The 24,339-nt window shown below is 38.0% G+C and overlaps 1 protein-coding gene across 2 annotated transcripts; it reads right to left on the bottom strand.

Annotated features, from left to right (window-relative positions):
• Positions 1 to 219: 219 nt before the first annotated feature.
• On the bottom strand, positions 220 to 24,114 carry LOC113118045 (phosphatidate phosphatase LPIN2-like). Of its 2 annotated transcripts, none has more exons than XM_026286915.1 (20): positions 23,877 to 24,114; positions 16,280 to 16,480; positions 11,743 to 11,838; positions 11,151 to 11,455; positions 10,956 to 11,063; positions 10,689 to 10,815; positions 10,160 to 10,499; positions 9,754 to 9,853; positions 9,443 to 9,630; positions 9,142 to 9,235; positions 8,969 to 9,038; positions 8,771 to 8,863; positions 8,101 to 8,186; positions 7,565 to 7,709; positions 6,215 to 6,363; positions 4,074 to 4,160; positions 3,827 to 3,979; positions 3,034 to 3,148; positions 2,555 to 2,658; positions 220 to 2,367 (listed from the first exon to the last, which is right to left on the bottom strand). In XM_026286915.1, exons 2-20 carry the CDS (start codon positions 16,469 to 16,471, stop codon positions 2,220 to 2,222), a joined length of 2,700 nt encoding a protein of 899 aa, XP_026142700.1. In that variant the 5' UTR covers positions 16,472 to 16,480; positions 23,877 to 24,114; the 3' UTR covers positions 220 to 2,219. The 2 variants fall into 2 exon arrangements, with proteins under 2 accessions (XP_026142700.1, XP_026142693.1); XM_026286908.1 differs by lacking the exon at positions 23,877 to 24,114 and adding an exon at positions 20,302 to 20,663.
• Positions 24,115 to 24,339: the final 225 nt, after the last annotated feature.

Raw genomic sequence — 24,339 nt, 5'->3', positions numbered from 1 at the left:
TAGGCTTTTTTTTTTTGGTGCCACATATTAAACTTGCACTAAACACACCCCGAAGACTTTTCTTATTATGTGAAGCAATTTAATTTACATATGACTGTGACATACTGTAATACACAACTTATCAGTGCAATAATTTGTCCACACAGCTATTAAATACATCTTTAATATATTCATAAACATTGTCCAAACCATAGTTTTTGTAAATTTATAGTACAATTATCCATTTAAAGGTTTTTATTCTAGTCAAACGCAATGTGAACCTATAAAGCAAAACCAAGAAATGCACCATCCCACTCAGATACAACTACAAACAAAAGCAGGTAAAACAAAAATCATCAAAGATCAAGAGGAATGACAAAACATATTCAGCACTTACAATAGCAGTTTCAACAAAAAGAATAGAGGGGTTTTTTGTTAACATTTGTTCCCCCGTCTTTTTAACATTAACGTTCGTTTCATACAAGATGAGTGTGTTCATCCCACACAAGAGTTATTACTTTCATAGAAAGAATGGGATTCCTTTGTTAACAATTAACAGATTTCACTTCAAAACATCATATTAACTGCAGACGCAAAGTGCAACACACACACGCGCACGCACACGCACATGCACACACACACACATTAAACCACAACAGTCAACTGAACCTTGAAATGCCCCAAATTTCCCCTAAATGATTTGACTTATATGATTTAATTGTACTCTAATTCTGTACAGTACATCTATTTTAACATCCGGCACACAGTGCTCTAAAACTTACATTTACGAGATTCTAAATCAACTAAACCAAAGCCCAAAGGCAGGGAACAATAGAGATCAGCTAGCAGAAAAGAGGGCATGTTACTTCAATCGATGGTGATCAAGTGGAATGATCTGATTGCTTTCATCCTTCACTTGCACATCAGCTTCAATATATTCAAATAATAAACAACTTCAGCTTTCCGCTGTTAAAGATCATCCACTAATAGTGATCTAGTCAAGACCCTTCAAACTGTCTAACCCAAGAGAAAGCATCAATGCATGTGTAAACACAAATGGTCCTATTTCTATTTCTAGCTAAACATGCAAAGGCCTGGTTAATGGAAAAACATAAAACGTAAAAGACCACTTGATACTCTCTTTATACTTTAAGTATAACATGTCTTCATTTTAAAAGCAATATATACTACACGCTTCTTAACTTAATACAGATCTCTTGCTGAGGTTTACATAAGGGATCTAAAAGTGCTTAAATCCTTGTATAGTGCACAAAAGGCGGCTGAAAAGCTTCAAACGTTATTGCATTTCTGTCGTGAGTTAAGTTCAAGACCATCTGATATTTTTTCTTTCTTAGCTGCAGCTGAAAAAGTGCGATCGGTAAGGCGTTCTGCAGCAACGAGACGATGAAAATGTCAACAGTTGGAAAATAACAAGAAAGCCCAATTACGATGAACTCCTTGGTGTACTTTTCATAGAAATCCAGTCGACTATACAAGGTTTTGCGGGCTAAATCTGCTGAACTGTAAATTATGAGCTGAGTCCTCACGTGGCACGGCTCATTCTGTGCATACTTTTCAGTATCCGGTACGAGATTCAGCTCATTTCACACTATCTGGAAATGCATATTCAAACTGTCATACCGTCACCACGTTAGAGGCAGTGCATGTTAATTAGTTAATAATATATTTTAATATATATATATATATTAACTAATGCCTTTGTATATAAATAATCTATGCTCTAAAAATGTAAATTAGTGGTATCTTCGTTAATTACTTACGATTACGAGCAGATTTGTATGCTACCTTTGGCCATACACATACCCAAACAAACAGCTGTGCATTCATTCCGCTGACCAACAGGCCATTGTTAGTCTAACTAATACTGTAAACATTAGCCATTAGCAATAATTTCCTTCAGAGCTGAAGCAGCCGAACTCATAGCAGCTAATCAAAATCATACAGATTACAAATATTATTACAGAGCAGCACCAGGTGTTTCAGTTTGTGGACGTTCTGCTTACATCTAATTAATGTGATACTGGGGTGTTTTTTATTGTTGTCTCTTAAGATGGTTCATCTTAGAGGTGCTTTTGTGCAGTTCATTTTTCCTAGGTGGGATAGGACGGCCCCTTTATTTGTCTTTAAGCCCGAGATGTGAGATGTGGAAAGGTACCGGTTAATGGTCCTGATGGCACAGATGACTCTGATCGTGTAATAGATGGCCCTTCTGGGATGGTTTATAATAGCAGATCTTCCAGACAGATCTCAGGGATAGGCTGACGCCAGAAACAGAATGTACTGAACTCTGGGAAACTGAAAGCTGAACTTTGTTCTTTACTCAGCAAGGGAAAGACATGATCCACCAGCTCACTCAATCTACTGTACCTACACACAAACAGAGAAAGAGTGTAAGACAGCTAATCGAAAACAGACAAAGGTGTCCTTCAACTCTCAAGAAGACCTTGAACAAAGATCAAGAATCAGCTCTCCACCTTTGATTCAACATAATCTTTGAGAGCTGAAGTTGACTTCAGAGATGTGTGTAATGCTGCAGATCAATGTGCCCACTTACGAGGACTTGTTGCCCTTGGTTTGCTCCTGTATGAGCTCTCCTTTGGGGTTAACCGTAAAGATTCTGCAGAGTGGCACTCCTACCTCCTTGTAGGCAAAGGCGTCCTAGAAGAGAGTCACGAGATCAGACTTCAGGCGTCAACTCAAAACAACTTCAGTTGATGCCTGGAGTCCACAAACAGAAATATCATTCTATGTTAGTTCGTGACATTAGCAAAGGTTTTATGATGGAATAGATGCATCCGTGCCTGTATAAACATCAAATGTCTTACTCCAATGAAACAATATAATTTATTCAGCTGGTAACTATCAGCAGGCTGGTTCGTAGCAGCTGATCATGCAGTCCGAGACTGTGCGTGTAGCCTAAGGGGACAGCGCTTTAAGTTCTGAGCCTCAAACATGAATCTTCACGGCGAACTCTCAAGTCTGCTGCTGAGGTCAGTGTTCATTGAAAAGAAAGTTAACTGCAGTCCAACTCACATTTGGTCGGTTTCCAAATGCGGCATAAAAGGGATGTTTGTTGGGCAGGAAAAGATTCTTAATGTCAGTAAGGCATTCAATTTTGAAGACTTCTGGCTTCTTCTCAATCACTTCCCTTTCAGACAAAGAAAACATTTTGAGTAAATTAAATCAACTGCTTGGCACTATTATATGTATTCACCTTTATTGGGATTTAATAATTAAATCAGCTTATTATTGTTGAATCATCATTTACTCACCTTCATGTCCAAATTTGTATGACTTACTTCTGCGGAACAACTGAAGATATTTTTGAAAAAAAGTTGGTAACCAGACAGTTTTTGTTATAACTGACTTCTACTGTATGGACAAAATTTATAAAACAGATAGTTCCGGTCTTTGATTCTGATTGGTTGAGCCACGTCCAAAGCTGTTGTAAATTACACTACAAACATACATCTTTTTTTACTTCTGTGTGTTGCTCGGCATTCACTTTATTGGAACCACAACTGTTTCTGAGGAACTACATTGTTTGGTGGAAGAATATTCTTTTTATGTATATCATTACACTTTATTAGCTCTGTTTTATTCTGTGAAACCTGACTGTGTAAACTCTGTTTCATGTTGTGCCTAACAACGCCCCTTAGCTGTTATAAATTCACTGTAAAGCACTGCTTTTTGGGACTTATTGCTTTAATACATTTCTTAAAATATTTTCTTTGGTGTTCCACAGAAGAAAGAAATACAGTTTTGAAATGACATGAGAATCAGTAAATGGTGACAGAATAATTTCTCAAAGACGTTTATGTAATACCTGTGAAATGCAGAGAAGAGGCTACTAGGAGAAAGCATGAGTGGTCCACAGGGCAGGATAATGCCTCTGTCATTTACCCATTGCAGATATCCTCGCGTCATGTCTGCCATGCCAATTGCCCTTGCGGAGCAGTACAGGAATTTATATCCATTTCTGAAAAAAAAAAAAATAGTCCTTCCATCAAAACATTGTTTAAAGCCTGTTTGTGCCCTTTTAGTGAAGAAAATGATTAAGAATGCAAACTCACTCAGCCACGGAGTGGTAGAGTTTAGCAATACCCTGATGCGTCCAGTCCTTCCCAAACTGAGGCAAAATTTGCCCGAACACATCTGATCTGAAAGCATATAAACATAGGATTGAACATAGCATGTACTAGAAAACGAAAGGCACAAAATCCCATTGTGCATATTTGTTCTACTTAGAAGTAAGTCCAAAACCCATTCAACCAGGTTCCTAAATATAGCTTCTAACATTCTTTTTATTCTTAGAACTAATAGACTTGTGAAGGAGAGATATTTTTTTTCTCAGCTTGGGCAAAACTCGGTGTCATCTATTAATGAGGATCCTCTCCCAGTTTTATCTCCGGCTCTTTCTGAATGGCATTATGAGAGAGCAAAATTTAAAGGGGTCATGACATGTTTTTTTTTATTTTATTATTATGGTCCCCTAGGTGCAATTATAATATTACTATAGTTAAAAAAAAAAAAAACTTTTAAAATGTAGTGAATTATGACATTTTCCCACCCTGTTTCTCATCCTTTGATTCAAACAGTCTGTTTTGGGTTGTTTCCCCTTTAAGAGTTCAGTGTTAACGCCCACTGTTATGATTGGCTAACGACATTTGACGGAACATTTGCGGATTGAGCGTAACTGTTTAGTAGCGAGTGATGCATTCGAAGCGATGGCTCTTGCAATGATAAAACCTTATATGTTTGAGCCGGAATCAGATGAGGAATCAGAGGAAAATGAACCATCACCACAACAACGAAGACTGGATCAGCCCGTGTCCACATGGAAAGTGAAACTATTTTGAATTAATAAAAAAATTGTAACCCGAGACACTTGAAAACGGTTTATTGTTGCATAATTATTCTATAGTTTAATATGCTAACAGTTCAACATTATTTACCTAATTTCAATGAAATGATAGGGTGTACTGCGGACAAAAATGCATGCACAGGCCATATTTGAAGATGCAGCATTGATAAGGCAACATTTTTAATCTTCTATTACATGTAGGCCTACTAGAAAGGCGACATATTTTCAAGATTCTCTTATACAAATAAACTGCATCCATTTTTCCCTGACGTCAGCATCTTTCGGCAGCGTATTCAAAGATGTTGTTTGTCCACAGCCAGGAACAGCACATCTGCGTGGCATTGTAATTTTCCTGTACACAGACCCACTCGCTGTCCGTCGACTGAACACTTGTGAGGCGCGCAGCGCGACAACGATCCGAAATGAGCGTAGTTGTCTTGTGCTGGAGGCGGTCATATGCAAATGGTTGGTACGTCACTTCGCACCGTGACGTCACTTCTTACCATGGATCCAGAACGAGCTGTATTTAGAGCTTGATTAAATAAATGGCTCGTTTATAATGGGGAGGACGTCTTAAGCTATGAAACTTGCAGGACGTTTTAATGGTACAAAGACCTCTTATATTCCAAAAGATCAAGGCAAATTTGGTTTCTCATTTCATGACCCCTTTAAATTGGCTAATTATGGTGACATCCTCCTCCTAGTCCAGCTCTGGTCTAGGCGCAACCCACAGTCAGCCGCCCTGCTTCACAGCCGCAGAGAGATATGTCAGGCAAACGGATCAGAGAAATAATAAGCGGCAGTCAATCTGCCCGTTTGATGTTTGCCACCCACCAGCCATTGAGGGCACGAGTCTGGAGGCGGAGAGCATTCGTTTGCATAGACGCATTGATATAACAGCCGGCTTTGCAGTAATTAAAAAACAAAGATGGTGGAACGATATCACACTAATATTGGAGCGGTGAACTCCAAACAGCCAATAAAACTCAGGGAGACATTGTCTGTTAAATGGTGCATTGTCTTCATCATTTTAAGCGTTAGTGGAGAGGGATGCGATGCGAGATCATTATTAGTGATTCCTTATTTGACACATACTCAGAGTGCTTGTTTGGATGAAGCAGACTCTGCCTTGATCTATAAACCTCTTTCAGTTCCGGCAGTGAAAAAAACTGACTGTGAGAGAGTCCTTTTGAAGTAACTAATGGAAATGTTTATGCACACCTAAGCCTTTCCCCCTCTTTCATGACTACAGTAAACTTTTCAAATGAAGAACAATTTTTTGCACATAAACTACCCAGCACATTATTTTCATTAAAGGAAACACGTGATGCCTGTCTTTGAAATACATACTTGGTGATGGTTCCATCGATGTCTGAGATGATGACTTTGTCATCCCAGTTCCAAAGGTAGATGGAGCCTTGACAACGGCACGTGCCCTGGTACTGCGTCGTAATGCTGAAGGTCACATCGTTGGGTCCTTCCTTCAGTTTCAGACTAGCCTGTAAGTCAATACCATCTAATCAATACATCTCTTGACCACTACATAACATTAAATTTAACTTTATCTGTATTATTTAGATTTTATCAGTATTGTATCAACTGATTTTTCTGCAGAAATGTATGAGTTAGAATTGGAGGATGGTGGAAAAATCTGAGACAACAGCACCTTTAACACACAGTCTTTACTGGCAAATTACCAGTAAATTACCCTTAAGTGATAATCTGTGAACAGGACCTTTTCACAAATACCAGTAAAATAAGTTCCAAACTTGCTACTTTTGTTTTTCTGTGTAATCATGCGCTAGACACGCACTGACCATAACGCAACATTCTGTGCCCGAGATCCTGCCTTTTTTTCTATTCATCAGCGCCACAGCTCTGCAGTTACTATTGCACTTACGGCTGTCTCTAAGAAGTTTAAAAACCCCTAAGATTGGACAGATCCTCCAAATCAAGGTGGATGAAAGAAAAGAATGCAGCTTTTAAAGGTAATTTCAGTTGACTGACATGAGTTTACCTGCATTTTAGTACTGATGTGTGAATAGTATCTTTACCGGTAACCTTGGAACCTCATTGCTTGTATGAACAGCACATTTCTGCATTTACCAGAAAAGTCATTCCAGTAATTTTACAGTAATTCAGCAGGTTAATTATGGCTTAATGTGTGGAAGAGGCTAATATCTGAATAGTTAACTATTATTAATTGACTAACTGATTTGTAATCCTTTGCATTACACACTTGACGGCTGAATACTGCATCATAAATAAACTAAAAAAACTCCATCAGCTTTAATTATTAAATAATTAAATGATTAATGACATTAACATTTTAATTCATGCAATGCAATCAGTTCATCTACACCACACAATTTTTTAAATGGAAGATTTTCTGTTGCACAACTGCATCTGAAGCTGCCAATAGGGGACAGTCTAGTGCAAATCAATTGCAAGATACTACCCTTTCAGAATGAGTCACAGAGCTTTTACATAATTTCCTGGAGAAAGCTTGAGGGACAGCTTTTAAAAAACTGCCTTTTACAAAGCTGTTGCACTACAGGCAACAGAGCTCTGGATCTTTCAGTCAAAACCACTGAGCAAGTGTTGGAGCTGCTTATGTAAATAATAGTCACTGTGTGGTTTAGCATAGATTATGTTTACAGAACTAAATAGTTCTGTCTCCTAACAAATGCGTAGACTCACAATCTGGTCGGAGGAGAGGCGCAGGGACTTGCGGTAGGAATGAGTGGTCGTGTGGGGCTCAGACTGGACCTTGCGCTCCATTGATGCTGCGGCAGCACTCAATTCCTTCCCCTCGTCATCGCTGGACGAGTCCCTGGTGTCCACTCTGCGTTCGGAGCAAACAGGGAATCAGTGAACTAAATTTGCAACTACATCCAGATTCCTAATTTAGACTACAACAGCACCACAGAGAATGAGAGAAAACAGAAAGTAGGCTGGATCGCCCTGATTCACTTCATCTACTTTAACAGGAGAAATAAACAGTAGTCAATGATAAGAGGAATGGTCAAGGGTAAAACTAATGCTTGTATCTTTTACTCATTTTTTACAACCAAGCCAGCAGACATAGTTAGTTTATGCTTCCATCTATAACATTTGGTTGCATTTCATTAGTTTCATTCAAGGATAACAACCAGTGTTATTATCCACTCATCTTCCAAAAGTGACAGGCAGGAAATGATGCTGCATCTGCTTGTCTGTCAGAGGTTCTGACTCACTTGCGGGCATGACTTTCCATTGACAAAGACGAGCTGCCTTCCTCCATTTGGGACTGCTTTATCTCCAGCTTTCCAGTGCTTTCTGACTGAAATAACAAAAAAAGAACATCAGTACATCAGATCATACATATCTAAAAACTGTAACAACAACAAATTTGTCATCATTTGATTTTGTTGCTCTCAAACGTGTTATGACTGACTACACAACCCTTTCATCCTCACATGCTGTCAGGCTATTACTAAAAAGTCTGATGAGCTGCCTAGCCTATTTCTGGGCTGTAAAATTCCACACCGCAGAGTGGTGCTAATTACAGACGTGCCAGATGAGGGCAACGAAGGAGCCTGATGTATATGATGTCTGAATGACGGCAGAAGCTCCAGAGAGAAGAAAGAACTTCAGAGGCAGCGTGTTTCATCTTCTTTACAACAAAGACTTGCCTCGTCCTTTTGTTCTGGCAATTATGTGAATGTTGAAGCTTGTGTAATCAGATCTGCCCACAGAAGTCTAAAGACGTACTGGAATGCAGTAGGATTAAAATACCAATAACCGCTTAAAGGTTTTGTTCCTACTCCCCGATTACAGCTCAGTAGAGACCTTTACGTTTAACCAGAAAGTTTTTTCTTTGCAGAGTGTTATAGAAATCTGAAGGTCACACCACTCTGGTCTTACCTGTTTAATAGTGCTGTCCGCTCTTTTTCTCCAGAACCACCAGCGGCCTGATTTCTTTGGCATCCTCTCTTTCACCCAAGCTTCCTCTGTAGCCTGAACAGAACAGAACAGACCTACTAGAGCACACCACAGAACTGCAAAACAAACTTTAAAGGACTTAAAATATGACGTAAAACATCCTATCGGAGAATAAAATACCTTGGGTAAATTCTTCTGAAATGCTTGTAAGCTTAGGATCAAAGGGGCAGCCAATGTCCAATTGTAATACCTAAAATAACAAAAAGGCCATTTATTTAATAATCACAGCATTTCGTCAACTTTTTACAATTATATTTAGAATATATTTGTTTTATTTAAATATTCAAACCCACCTGTTTCCTATTTTAACAACTAAATTCGGATTGTCTATGACAGCTAGATTCTCTGCAAATTCATGGTACGTAATGATATGCTCCATAAATTTTTCTAGAAACAAGCAGAAAGAGACATTCAAATCATCTGTGTTATTCTCGTTTGCATTTCTCTTTATATAAAACCATCTACTAAATCCATGAACGTATTATAAATGGACAGAATCAACTACGTCCTAACCACAGTTTCTTGTTTCCACATCTACAGCTGTGATTTCCACGCCATAATAATTAAGTGAACACACCAGAAAGATTCACATACCTTTGGAAATCTCTCCGTTCTCACCGAGTCCTCCACACAGAGACAGAGTGACATCAGGGAGGTCACTGGCAGAGTCAGACAGGCACTCAGTGCCACTGTCGGCCGCAGCACTGCCCACAGACTGTGGGGATTGAGAGCCTGAGTGCATCCCAGAATCCATCCAGTGCTTGGTGCTTGAGTCTGAATCACTGCAAATACACAAAACACATCAAGGTCACCTGATGCCCGATAAACTTGTTATGAACTGCTTTCCAAGTGCATTAATCTAATCTTAAACTCAATATAAGACAGGTGTTGGTTTCTTTTTCTACCTCTTAGGGAAGTAGCGAGCAGCAACATCAGGCTCCAGCACATTCAGGTCATCCAGATAGATGTCCTCTGGACCCTGGTGCTGACTCCTTTTTGGCACGCCTGAACAAATTTACAGTCAGCCAACAGTAATCATACCAGAACAGCAATATCTAAGGTTCTACAACAATCTCTCCGCACTGAGGTGCTTTACCTTGACAGCACTAAATTAATTTATGTGCATGATTTTTATTTCTAGAACACGTTCATATAACTTTGTTAAACATGAATCAACCACAACTTTTTCAACTTGATCTATTCCCACACTTTCACTATCGAATAAAGATAATGGGCACTGGCATGGCATGCCAATCAATCAAACCAACTACAATACAGAATTTCCTAGAATGTGGTGCTAAAGAGGCCCACCTTTTTTCTTGGATGGCGAGTCAGTCTTGGGGCCAACATCTCCCAAGTCCCCACCGATATGAGCTGCAGAGGAAGCAGCTGGAGCATCAGGAAGGCTGTTTGAAGGAGTGGAGGTCAGCACTCCACTAGGCACCGTCTCCAGCTCGGACTCAGTGGGAGTTTTGGGGGTCACAGGGGTACGGGGTTCAGGCTTGACTATGGTACAGCCAGGAGTCCCTGAGGCCAGTTCTCTTTCATCTGTCTCCATGGCTTCTGAGCTCAGGATTACTCTGAAGTGAGTGTTCTCTGAAGGCGTTATGGTCACGGTCTTCGGCAGCTCCACCTTTTCTTTCTTAGACACCTGGGAATTACATTTTTGGTGGTGATAAGCTGAACTTTTATCATACCAGTTAACTCGAAGTCATGGCATAAAACAGAAAATACTTTTGCATTCTATATTCACTTATTACTAGGCCCAATGTGAATTAAATAAGCAGAAATGTATGACAAGGAATTCACACACACAAAAAATGTTTCAGACGTAATTTACCCTGGTAGATTCTGGAAACGCTCCCCATGTCCACTGCATGTGTGACTCCATTTTGAGTAGGCTCTCTGAGGGCCGAATGACCAGTTCAGAGTCACTCTTGGGAGAACAGGCCCCTGACATAGCATGACTGCTCAAAATACAATAACAAACAGAAACACACAGAAACTGATAAAAACTTAAAGAGAAAATCTTCAAAAAGTCTTCAAATCTCTTTGATAAGTATCAAAAACATAGTTTGAAGTGTGTCCGAGAGAGACAGATACAAACCTATCTGATGGAGACCAGTCTCCGTCTGAGTATGGGTAGTTATCCAAAGAATGACGAACTGTTGGTAACTTGGGTTCAATTTCTCGAACTGTACTGATTGAAGATGATCTGAAAGAAAGATTTTCCTTGAAATCACATCCCACATGTCCACTCCATCCGATATAAAATGTCCGATGTGCAAGTATCTGTTAGTACCTGGTGTTAGAAGCAGCGTCCTCATCAGAACTCAGGTCCATCTCAAATATGTCATCTGCTGAAGGGGTCGAGCTAATGACGGCAGGAGGGGTCAGCTCCTCTCTGCGTGGGTCGCCTTTATGCTTCTTTCTCCGTTTCTTCTTCTTCTTGGCTGACCCTGTGCTGGCAACAGGGGGATCAGGAGGGTCCTCCGGGTCCAGTGGATCATCATCCAGCTTCTGACTTGGCCTGTGATCTCCTGCGATCCAAAATAGGTGACTCTCAGTGGGGATGGGTGAGGTAGCCAGGTGAGCTGGTACAATCTCCTACAAAGAAAAAAAAACTTCCAATTAATAATTAATAATAATAATTCCTTACATTCATATAGCGCTTTTCTAGGCACTAAAAGCGCTTTACATTGTCACTCATGGTATCTCCTCATCCACCACCAGTTTAAGATAATTAAGACAATTAAAGCATGGAAGATTGAGTGCAATGCAAATGTTTTTCAAACAAAATGTCATTTTCATAATTAAATATGAGGATGTTTGGTGCAGCCAGTAATGTACACTAGTAATGCAGCTATCTTTTATGTGAACTAGAGGACACTTACATTTTGTTCCTCAGTTTCCTGCACAAAGAAGGCTTCTCCATTATCTCCCAGCTTCATATGGAGATCCACAGGCTCCCCGTTGATCTCTATGTCAATCTGAAGGAGTTGTAGAGGATTATTTTAAAACACAACCTTAATATAGAAGCCACCAACAGATGTAGCTTCAAACTTTCAATAAGAGTTCAACTCCATAACTTGTTGTAAGATCCTGTCCCTTTATATCTTATAAAAAATGTTCTATGAACACCATATGTGTTAGATGACCTTAAAAATACAATATCTGTTGACATTTACCCTGCGATTCCCATCTGAACTCATAGCTTTTCACCCTGCCACCGGTGCTCATCCAAACTCAGACAAGCAAGCAGGTTTACTCGGCTGTCTACCGATGCGGTTTGAATCATTTGTTCACAGGAGACACAATACCCTTGGAGGGGGATCTAGCCACCAAACATAATTAGTGAATTTGTGCCGCTCTGAAAGCACTGCAGCCAGCTGACCCGCAATAAGGATCGCATCACACACCTGATACCACGACCCAGCACAACAGCAGCCTGATATTGAGCCGTTTGATTCTCAGATGACATCCACAGAAACATTACCCTTCAGTTAGACCTCCAAGGAAATACACATTTAATCCCCTGTGTTTTTTTTTTTATTTTTTCTCACAAGGTTTCTTAAGACTGCTCTCATACCATACCGTTTTGTCTCTCCAGGGGCTTCTGAGCCTCAGCTTCAGGGTTGTTGGGTGATTTATGCTGCAGAGTAATGGGCCAGAATTTTAATGTTGGTATAAATCATGACCCTCGAACAGAGAGCTCTCATAGTTGCATGTGCATGGACAAAAAGATCTGGATTTCATTTCACGGCATAGCAAGAAGAGAGGGAGGAATGTTGTTCTGACTCTTAATGACTCTAATTTGCTTACTTTAATAATTCAGATCTATTTCATAATGGTGGTGAGAGAGCGAGGTCAACGGTCTCTTATCTGTACTGTGGGCGAGTGTGTTACACCACACTCTGACAGACACTCCAGTGAGAAACTGGGATTAAAATGGCTAAACTGAGCTTGAGATAATTTCCAAAGGTTGCTGAAGCGAGTCTACGACCATCTCCCAATCACAGAGGCAACCTTGACAAAACTCTCACTCTTCTGCCTCCATTCCTATCTCTTTTTACTCAGAGAAACCTGTTGCCATAGCGACCACTTTTCTCTAAACCTCTTCACACATCCTGTAGATAGTGAGAATCATCCATCTACTGTTTTTTCTCATGCATACTGGTAAATGTTTCATACTAAACACTAACACATTCTGTGAAAACAGAATCAGAATGGCTTCAATATGACCAGAATGCTTTCAAATGTGTTATTTATTGCATATATTGACTGCTGGAGATAAACAGAATATCACAGAATACACACTTTCAAAGGAACAATTCTCACTAATCATGTCTACAGCCCATTTCCTCAACAACTACAACATTTCACTGTTTAACTTAGAGGAATTGAGCATACCACTTCCTCTCTCACAAGGTAATAGATAATGATTTTCAGGTCTTTCAATTCAAGCATTTCTTTAGCCTGTTCGATCAATGCTCATAGAGCCTATTACACATAGAAAACTACATCTGTTTACGTGTAGTACCCTTTGCTGGAATCTTAAGTCATGAACATGCCAGCACAGAAACAAGTTTATAAAATCAATATTACATTTGTAAAGGGCTGTTTTTGGAAAAAAAAAAGGCACTCTTCTGTGAGAAATTGGCGGAAATTGATTTAACAATATGACGTTGCATAAATACACACGTTCTGCCCCCATGTCTTGAACTTGTGATCATTCTGAATGTATTTTAATAGATTGAATCATGCAGTGAAAGAGTGCACTGTAAATGTGCACACTCACTAGACATCATGTAATGCGTGCACTAATGTGTAGGCGTTTTGAATGTATCTTTTGTTGTTTTGTTGCATTGTGAGAATATTGAGCAAATAGCTCACTTGTCGTAGTGTTACTTAACTATATCATGTTACGAATAAACTAAACATTTAGAATTTTTACTTCATTGTGTTTCTTCCAAGTTTATGTGTGCTGTTGCGCTCATTTGTTCTAAAGACTCTCACAAAGACACAAGCAGAGTGAGCCTTAGCACAAACTTGTAGTCTGCTAACTTATCGAATTCTCTCTGATGATGCAGTAACTTACAGCAGGGAAGAATTTTTTTTTCGGTCTGTCCAATGATTGTAAACAGTCATTAGGTCCGTCCGACTGAAGATATTTTAGCGGTAATGTGACCAAAAATATTTAAGACCAATCAAATCTGAATTTCAAACATTTTAAGACTTTTTAAGGCTTTATATTAGGAAAACGTTATTTAAGACTTTAAGGACCAGCAGACACCCTGACAGAGCTGCTACAAAGGCACAGTCCTTTTTACCCATTGCTGAGTATTTTCAATTGAACCATCACAGACATGCACAGATGAAGGCATATTTAGAGATAGCAGAATCATGAGGACATTGGTGGATTAAAGCTAAGCTTCTTTGATCAATCTTGTGTTTGCCATTTCATCCAGCCATCTTTGTGCAAGACAACAGAGATTAATACTGTCATGCATTCAAGACTGGAAAGCAGAAAATCAAATATTGTCCAAAGCTCAGATCAATTATATTGACAGCAAAGGTCGACTGATGTATCGGTTTTGCCGAATAATCGGAAAATTTGTGCATTTTTAAATTTTTTAATTTAATGCTCAATATCTAATTATTATTTAATATTAATACGGTTGATTAATCTGTATCGGCCAGTGTGGTCCAACCTAGCTATCGGTATTGGTAAAATACACTCTCGGTCGCCTTTAATTGACAGTCTGTGGATTTTTCTGTCTGTGTTCTGAAAAGTTTTCAGAAACTTTTCTTTTTAAAGGGGCCCTATTATGCTTTTTTACAAAGTCTTGATTTTGTTTTGGAGGTGTACTACAACAGGCTCGCATACTAGGTTCTTCGAAAAACACATTTTTTTCACATATTTTACATTATAACAACAATTCTCTCCCCAGTCTGGCATGAATGGCTCGAATAGTTCCTGTATCAAACGAAGGCCCGCCTTCTGAAATACAAAATGTGCTGTGATTGGTTAGCTGGGCAAATGTGTGTAGTGATTGGCAGCACTCAACGCCTGGTGTGGAAATGTTACGCCACTTCTCATAGTCACCTGCTGTGAACTTCAGTGTAAATATTGCATCAAAATCAAATCAATTTGAACATGATTTAAAGGGGTCATGAAATGAGAAACCAAATTTGCCTTGATCTTTTGGAATATAAGAGGTCTTTGTACCATTAAAACGACCTGCAAGTTTCATAGCTTAAGACGTCCTCCCCATTATAAACGAGCCATTTATTTAATCAAGCTCTAAATACAGCTCATTCTGGATCCATGGTAAGAAGTGACGTCACGGTGCGAAGTAACGTTCCAACCATTTGCATATGACCGCCTCCAGCACAAGACAACTACGCTCATATCGGATCGTTGTCGAGCCGCACGCCTCACAAGTGTTCAGTCGACGGACAGCGAGTGGGTCTGTGTACAGGAAAATTACAATGCCACGCAGATGTGCTGTTCCTGGCTGTGGACAAACAACATCTTTGAATACGCTGCCGAAAGATCCTGACGTCAGGGAAAAATGGATGCAGTTTATTTTTTGCGGACGTCCCAGTCACGGCAGTGCTAATTTAAGTGTTTGTTCTATACATTTTAACGATGACACAAATGTCGTAGCAAAGGTATTATTTATTTAATCCTAACTTGTGTCATCATAATTATATTTATAAGAAGCTTAAAAGCTTTATTGCCTAAAATGAAGTATTTATAGTCCATATTTTTATGATACTGCAATTAGAATTGATAGAATAAAACTTTAATCAGATTCCTCATCTGATTCCGGCTCAAACATATAAGGTTTTATCATTACAAGAGCCATCGCTTCGAATGCATCACTCGCTACTAAACAGTTACGCTCAATCTGCAAATGTTCCGTCAAATGTCGTTAGCCAATCATAACAGTGGGCGTTAACACTGAACTCTTAAAGGGGAAACAACCAAAAAAAAGACTGTTTGAATCAAAAGATGAGAAACAGGGTGGGAAAATGTCATAATTCACTACATTTTAAAAGTTTTTTTAACTATAGTAATACTATAATTGCACCTAGGGGACCATAATAATAAAATAAAAAAAACTCATGTCATGACCCCTTTAAACCCAGATGATTGTAACCACTCTAAGTTCATCTGCTTTGGGAAAGCTAGTGTGTCTCTGATATAGTGATATCACAAATCCAAGAAAATATGCATTGTAGTCCAAATGAGTCATTCGTTGCAGTTTTTGAAAAGTGATATCTGTTATATAAAATATCTCCTTTTAAAGTGGACTTTGAGCTTTTTGTATGATAAAACAACAACATTAAAGAATAACTAAAGTTGAAAAAGTGAAAAAGCATAATAGGACCCCTTTAACATACTATTTGCACTTCAACACTCACCACTTTCTCTTTTGAGCGCAGCACACCCAGTTTTCCAAAGCGCACATGGAAAGGGGAGCACTGGTAGGTGCCGTCCTTCTGCCGGACCACCACCACATCAATGCATCCTGAGAGCGTGGCCTGGTTAATGCCCTTATATAGCTCCTTCATGGTAACCAGCACCTGACCCGCCAACTGCCCCACGTAATTCATGGTGTCCACCTAAAATGAGGAACAGAAAGCAAAAAACTTAACCTTAAGTCATCAGTAAACACAGCAAATCTTTCCCAATACTGTATATGTACATAGCAAATGTGGCACTATAAAAGCAAAATTCTTAGTTCTCTTTGGCTGCCTGCCTTTTTGAAACTGTTATCAGCAGACCTGCAGACGGTTTAATGTTGTTTCACAAGTGGTCTGAATGTGTTCCAAAACCATAGTCAAATAGGTGAGCAAAGAGAACAAAGTAATAACAAAAAAGGACACAGGATAAACAAAAAAATTATATACATTTTATTACTTATTTGAGTATTTATGAGAGCCAACAATGTGAAAATAGTTCAGTTATTTTTAAACATCAGATCAAGGAAACCACATGAATAAATACTATCACAGCTTGTATAAATGCCTGGGGGTAAAAGGCAAATAAATAAAGTAGAGCATTCTCTCTAACCATAGTGGCAGCCATTAAAGGTCTTAACAGACCTTGCAGCCATGGCCAACCTACATTTTCTCCAGCACAAGAGTCACTATTTACATCAACTATTTTCTTTGAACCATTTAAACATGCAATTGCCTTTAAGAAGAGAAAAAAAGGGATGTGCAAAAAGCTGAACAAAGCATAACAACACTTGACCTAACAGGAAGTGCATTTAAAGTATAATTTATATCATGCTGCACATTATCATAAAAAAATGGCAGCATACTGTACGTTTTACATCCACAACAGTACCTTGTGTGTAATATATTTAAAAATGTAATTCATGTGATCGCAAAGATACATTTTAGATAAATTTTAGTTAAAATAACTTTAGTGCATTTTTAAATCATAACTTTAGTGCCGCATGATACTTCAGAAACCTTTCTAATATGCAGATTTGGTGGACAAGAAACATTCCTTGCTAGAAATCAGCAGTGCTGTTTAATATTTTAGTGAACAATTCTGTATTTATTTTCTAGATTTTTTTTTTGATCAACAGATAAAGTTCAAAAGATCAGTATTTATTTGAAATATATATTCTTTGTAAAAAATATAAGTGTTTTCACTATCGATTTAATGCATCCTTGCTGAATAAAAGTATTTGTTTATAAAAAAAAAAAAATCTTATTAACACTATACATTTGAACAGTAATATATATATATATATATATATATATATATATATATATATATATATATATATATATATATATATATATATATTAGGGGTGTAACGATACGCGTATTCGTATTGAACCGTTCGGTACGACGCTTTCGGTTCGGTACGCGGTACGCATTATGTATACCGAACGGTTCGTTGGAGTAATTAATTATATTTTGAAAAAAAAAAAAAAAAGAGAGAGATAGAAATATAATGATATGCGTTCAACAAGGTAGCCCAATAACCCAAACAACGTAACAGGCAACGCCCCTGACACTCCCGAAGAAGGAAAAAACACCATCTTATATGTTTATGTTAGGCTACTCAGCAGGCGCTCGCTCACTCAGTACGCGCTGAAGGCTCGTTGCAAAATAGCCAATGCGTTTAACAGACTAGAAATGAGAAGATCCCCCAATAACCAACAGGTCTGGTGTTTGGGTGCACTTTGGATTCCCTTTAAGCTATAATGGTGATGGCAAGAGAGTGGTGGATAAAAAAACAACGGTATGTCGTTCTCCTCCTTTCCAAAGCGCTCGGGCAGAAGCGCTCATGAGGCGTCTGTCTTTGCTAAGCAACAATGACGTGCTCTCTCCATGAGACGCGGAAATTTCATCGAAGGATAAATGGATTTGCAGCTCTAAAAATCGCTTGCAGTAGCTCTGCTACTAAATTTATTTCAAAATTGCAATCCATATACAACTACGATCAGCTGTTCCTTCATCTTGGCTGAGCTCTCAACGTTGTTACGGGAAAGGATGAAGCTGATTGGTTGGTTCTTGTCACATGACCCGCGGTGCGCTTGCGGCATTCTGAAAAGTTGAGATGTTTTTACATTTTGCTGTATCTAAAACGTATCGAACCGAACCGAACCGAACCGTGACATCAGTGTATCGTATCGAACCGAACCGTGAATTTTGTGAACCGTTACACCCCTAATATATATATATATATATATATATATATATATATATATATATATATATATATATATATATATATATATATATATATATATATATATATATATATATATAAAGACTGAACACTTGTTGCAAATTGACATTGTAACTTTGGTTACTGCATTATATCCTATCAAATAGTGTTATTCTGCAAAACTGAACAATTAACCTCAGCCTCGCATAACTATCTGTAGCACAATTTATAAAGGACACTGTGAGCATGGGTCTTCGTGACACTCATATCAGCAATCTCCACAAAGTTAAATATTTGATTATCCGAAAACAGCCTGGACAGAACAACAAACATATGACATCCACAATCAACCAGAGCTTGATACGTGCATAACTTGTCATTTCAAATTCTTAAAAAGCCCCTGAACTGAATTATGTAGTGCCAATATCTTTTTATAGCTTCATTTTGAAATATGTAATATTTTTCATCTTCCAATGTTGAATCCAGAAGTTTTTGAAGGCAGAAAATGTCTTAGCAATTAAGCAAATAAAAAGCTTGCAAATCACATCCCAATCCCAATAATGACATCTTAGTTCAGTCTAATTAAGGCCTCTTAACACAAGCAAATCATTCAATAATTTTATTGACTAAACATCTTTATTTGTAAAATGCACTTCAATGCAATCTTCAGCCACTAGCATTCAGCGTAATGCTAAGAAATAATATTAATCTTTGCCTAATATTAATCAGTTGGAAATCAAGTGGTTAAGTTGTATTTACAACACCGTTCCAGAACAGTTCAACCCAAATATTCCGATGTGTGCAACATTTTATGGAAGATGAGGACCGTTTCCTGAACCAGTAACCTACAATGCGTCTACACATGAAGGCTGTTTCAGTAAAGTGGGGCAGATCAGATCTAATTTGCAAGTACAGTCTGGTGCTTCGGACTCACAGCCTGTAAATACGTTTTTAATATTTAAATAATTTGGCACTCACAAATGCAGACATGGTTTTATGTTTACACAGCACGATACATAATGCAACCCATAAAAATACAGTATAAGTCACTATAATCAGTAATTATGTCCCCACTGGATGAAACAAATGCCTCGTTTTTAATGGGTTTTATTGGTTTTGTCTCGTTGTGCTGGGAGACAACGGTATCACAGTATGTTAAGGGGCGTAACATTTCTGTCACACGCTCGAGGTATTCGGCCAATCACAATGCACTGGATGGATGGCCAATCAGTGTACACCTCACTTTTTTAAGAACGATGAGCTTTGTAAAAAATCGACACATTTCAGAAAAGCGGGGTATAAAGGAGCAACAATAAAATAATAAAAATGTACACTATATGGAAAATAATGTTTTTTTTTTTTTATTTTATTTTTTTTACTTAAACCGCATAAACACACTGCATTACACCAAATACACAAAATAATGGTTTTTAGCAACGTCATATGACCCCTTCAAACTCAAAATGTAAACAGTAAAAAGTCATGCAATGCAAAATTAGATAAAAACAGGTGTGACAGTCTATTTTTCATAAACTATTTATGAGCTTTACCTGATAAAACTACTGTTTTAAAACATTTACATGACCTAACACATTGTCATTTCATTAGGCATACTCAATGAAAGTTTGTGCGGTCATTTATGGAGTTACTTGGTAAAAATAATAGCATTTAATTAATGCTTAACTGTACTGGACTCTTAACTCTAGGCGTAGATCCCAATGAACTATCTCATTTGCATTTCTCACTCACCCAAGACCACGATGCCCTAAGGGATGAGGACTCATCTTGTTCACTGTTGTCCTCCTCAGTGTAGCTGCCAGTGGCTTCTGGTTCTGCCCTAGGATGGAGTCGTTTCATCACTGTTTACCTCTAGTCTTTCCTCCCTTAGAAATAATCTCTTTACCTGTGTCATCCTAAACACTATGTCAGGTGGTCCGCCTACCTGGTCTGGCACAATGACCTGGCAGGGCATAACTATAAACTACTGTATTTTACCTTTCTGACACTGCATACACTGCTTTTTAGTTTCGTCAAATCACGTTATATTAAAGAAGACCTAACAAATCAACCAACTGGGTCTAAGAATATACTCTCTGTAACCAATAAGGCAAAAGTAAGGGGTAAGCAGTTCTAAACACAGATAAGAGGAGGCCAGTGAGGTTGCCTGCTGATAAGGGCCTTGAAAAAGGGGGCTGGAGGAAAACAGTAGTTGTATTCCACCCATCTGGGGCATCACGTGGAGAACGTTCTCAATGCTAATTCTAACTTACTTTAGTTAAGGATTCAACAAAACAAAAAAATAAATCATTTCTTATAGGAGCCCACAGAGACACAACAGTGAAATTTATTTCACATCAATTCTTAGTCTATTTTCATGACACTATATTCATGTTACAGCAAATAATTAATTAAATGTGCAATATTATAAATGCATCAATTTTGTAAAAAAAAAAAAAAAAAAGCAATTTAGAATAAAATATGGCATAAAATATAACAAGGCATAAAAAAGTCATTATTATAAACAGAGCTAGTTAGTCTTTAAAAAAAAAACTCTGGTTAGAGAATATAGCACACTGTCATAATGGATTTGAATAATTAGTTAGGTATTAAACAAACAGGTTACTGCTAGGTAAACATTATTAGAAATAAATATTGATTACATTGCAAATAATAACTATTTGTCACCTTAAGACAGAATGTGATGAACACTGCATTAAAAAAAAAATTAAATACTGATTGCATCAAAACAAAATTATTAATATTGAATTTTAAAGAGTTAAATGTCATTTTTACACCTACATGTGAAATGCAAAAACATGGATAAACAAACCATTTTTTTAATAAAAATTAATTACACAAATTTCTGCTGTGCAAATGTATGAAGTAATGATGATACAAGTAATCAAAATCTAAAACTGAATAACCAACATCATATATACGCACAACACACACACACATAATGCCCAGCACTCTAATTCAAGATGTTGAAAGGTTTGCATTTTCACCTGCTCTGTTTAACTGACAAACAAGACCTAGCGTAGAAGCAAATTGGTCTGTGTACCTGTGGTCTCTCTAGGAATGCCTCTAATTACAGAGGGCACGTGTATTTGTCAGGTTCATGTTATCAGTCCTGCTGTACATAATGAAAATATTAGGTGGGTGTAGTACAAAATGTCTGTTATTTGCCGTGACAGCAGACCAGGTTGCAAAGTATATCAACCTTAAAGGCTACATTACTATTGCAAAGTCATTACAAGCTGTACACAGAAATGCCACTAATTGTTATTTTTAAACTAGACTAATTATGACTTCTTTACAATAAACATGCAAAAACCTGCAGGAACTTAAGGCTACTGTGGGGATTTCCAAATTAATATTGTACTGTGTTGCTCACACAAAGTTGTATGTTAAGTCCTAATACGTGACTAAGGAAACGGAGTCAGTTAAAGGAATAGCTCCAAAAAAATTTGCTTACATTTTTCTTATACACAGGAAAACCAAGAAGTAGAAGAGTTGGTTTCTACATCGAAACAGATTTGGAGAAATTTAACGTTACATCACTTCCTCAGTCCAAACAGCTGATGAAAACATCAAATAATTCATAAGTAATCCACGTGCCTCCAGTCCATCAAGTAATGCATTATAAAGTGAAAAGCTGTGTGTTTGTAAGAAACAAATCCACCATTAAGACATTTGATCTTTAAGGCATTCTAGCCAAAATACAAATAAAGAACCCATAATAATACGCTTCCTCAAGTGAAAAAGTCCATCTCATTTTGTCCGCTCATATCACAATCCACTGACATATTTTAGAACTGTTTTTGCAAGTAAATGCAGGGCTTCATCTGTGCATATTTCAATTTTTCGCTGTGGAAAGCAATATTACAGAAAAATAGACTCAAATTTTCAATGGATTGAAGTTAAAAAAGGCTACATTTCTCCAATATACAAACAAACAAACTCGTCTACATCTTGAAATGCCTTTAGTGCATTTTACTCCAGTTTACTCTATTTTTTTATAGTCTTTTTATCTGTGTCCTGTCTTGTTACTGTCATTCTGTCACTAAATCTAATTCCTATGTGTAAACATACCTGGCAATAAAGCTTATTCTATTTCTGATTATGTAATGGGAGTCATTTTGAATTGAGCATTTACTAAATGGCAGCTAACTCTTGTGTTCAACCACCCACTTTGCTTTCGATTTCTTGTACTTTGCTGTGTCATAAGGTGTGAGACAGGCAACATGCCCAGCAAGAAGTCGTTAACTTGCGTAACAAAAAGGTGATTAAGTTCAAGTTCAGTTACAAAGGGCAAACAAAGCCAGTGGAAATAGGCAGTCTTACACATCATCTCCTCCTACTGTAAAAGAGTTGTAGATTTAAATCAAAGCCAAAGCAAATCAAAAACGTCAAAATACGCACTATAAGAATTCAGTTTCTTGAATCTTTCAGACACCCTTGAGGTTTCATTTTCAGTTCTTTCACATTCAGTAGTAAAAAACATGATAGCTGTAAACCAGAAGAGACACATCAAGCATAAATGGTAACGGCAGCTTCATACTACCGGTACTATATTCCAAATGGTCATGTTACATAACTGAAGGGTATAAAGGTAACTCAATATGGCTGCAAGGAAAAGTAAAAACTTGGTCACGTGCATGTCTTGACTCACTAATAGTTAAAATCAAAAGTGCTTTGGCTCACAGTGGTAAACAAGTTCAGACAAGCTTCAGTACAGCTGTCTTTATCAACACTAATGCTCACTAATACTGCACAGTATAAGCCTGTTATTGCTAAACACCCCTCATTGCTAGCAGTTATTACAGCAAAACAGTTTATTTGACAGAAAGCAAGTGATGACTATTGAGAGTTGTCTTATTAAGGAGTCGAAAATAACTGTATTTAAACAAAATAAAATGTTCTTTTTCAAAAAGCAACCATTCACACACTAATGGTCAGTGTGCAAAACTCCTGTTGGCCATTGCAATGACATTACGCTGCTGTTAAGTTAAACTCTAGTGTTTTGGATACACACAACAGCAACTAAACGTTTCATTTTTATTTATTTTTTGACAAAATATAGCATTCGCCAGCTCTAAAAGAATAAATAGATAAAATAGTGACGTCATGTTTGGTTTTAGGGAAATGTTCCTGTCACAGAATCAGCATTCTGGTTAGCTCGACTAACGTTAGCAGAACAGCTAAACTGACATTTACATCTCTACGCTGTCAAATTACGACATGTTTGTGTCATTAAAATGGTTATTGTACACGTTTATACGGCCAAAACAGACAATTCAGAAAAGGTCTTGTGTAATGTTTACCTTTCAGATGCTGTTGTTGTTGAGAAATGGACGTTCTGTCGCCGTCTGCTCGTCCGCTGCTCTCTCGCAACGATGCTATTCATTCATTTCTGAACAAACACCGCTGACGGCAGTGTATATTTACGCCTCTCAGCGCCAAACGGGTGCCTCCTGGTTGTCTCGAGTGTCATTGGCAGTGGTTGACACGCAGCAGCGGAGGCTGGCCGTGGCGTGACGCGACTGAGGAACTTCAAAAAGAGGCCTCACACGTGACACGCTAAAGTAGAATTCCCCCGAGAGCAGTCTAGAATTCGCGAGATAACCACCACAACCACTTCCTTTAAGAAGTTTGTTTGTGATCGTTTTGTTCAGTTTCTTGTCAGTAAATAACCGGGTTCCTTTTCTAATCCTGACTGATTTGTGCTCATATTTATCCATTTGATGAAGTTACATAGCTTATGTTCACAGTGCAGGATTTTACACC

This window comes from Carassius auratus, chromosome 2 (genome assembly GCF_003368295.1).
Source record: "Carassius auratus strain Wakin chromosome 2, ASM336829v1, whole genome shotgun sequence".
In the NCBI taxonomy this organism is placed as follows: Eukaryota; Metazoa; Chordata; class Actinopteri; order Cypriniformes; family Cyprinidae; genus Carassius; species Carassius auratus.
This window is presented reverse-complemented; position numbering and strand designations above follow the sequence as displayed.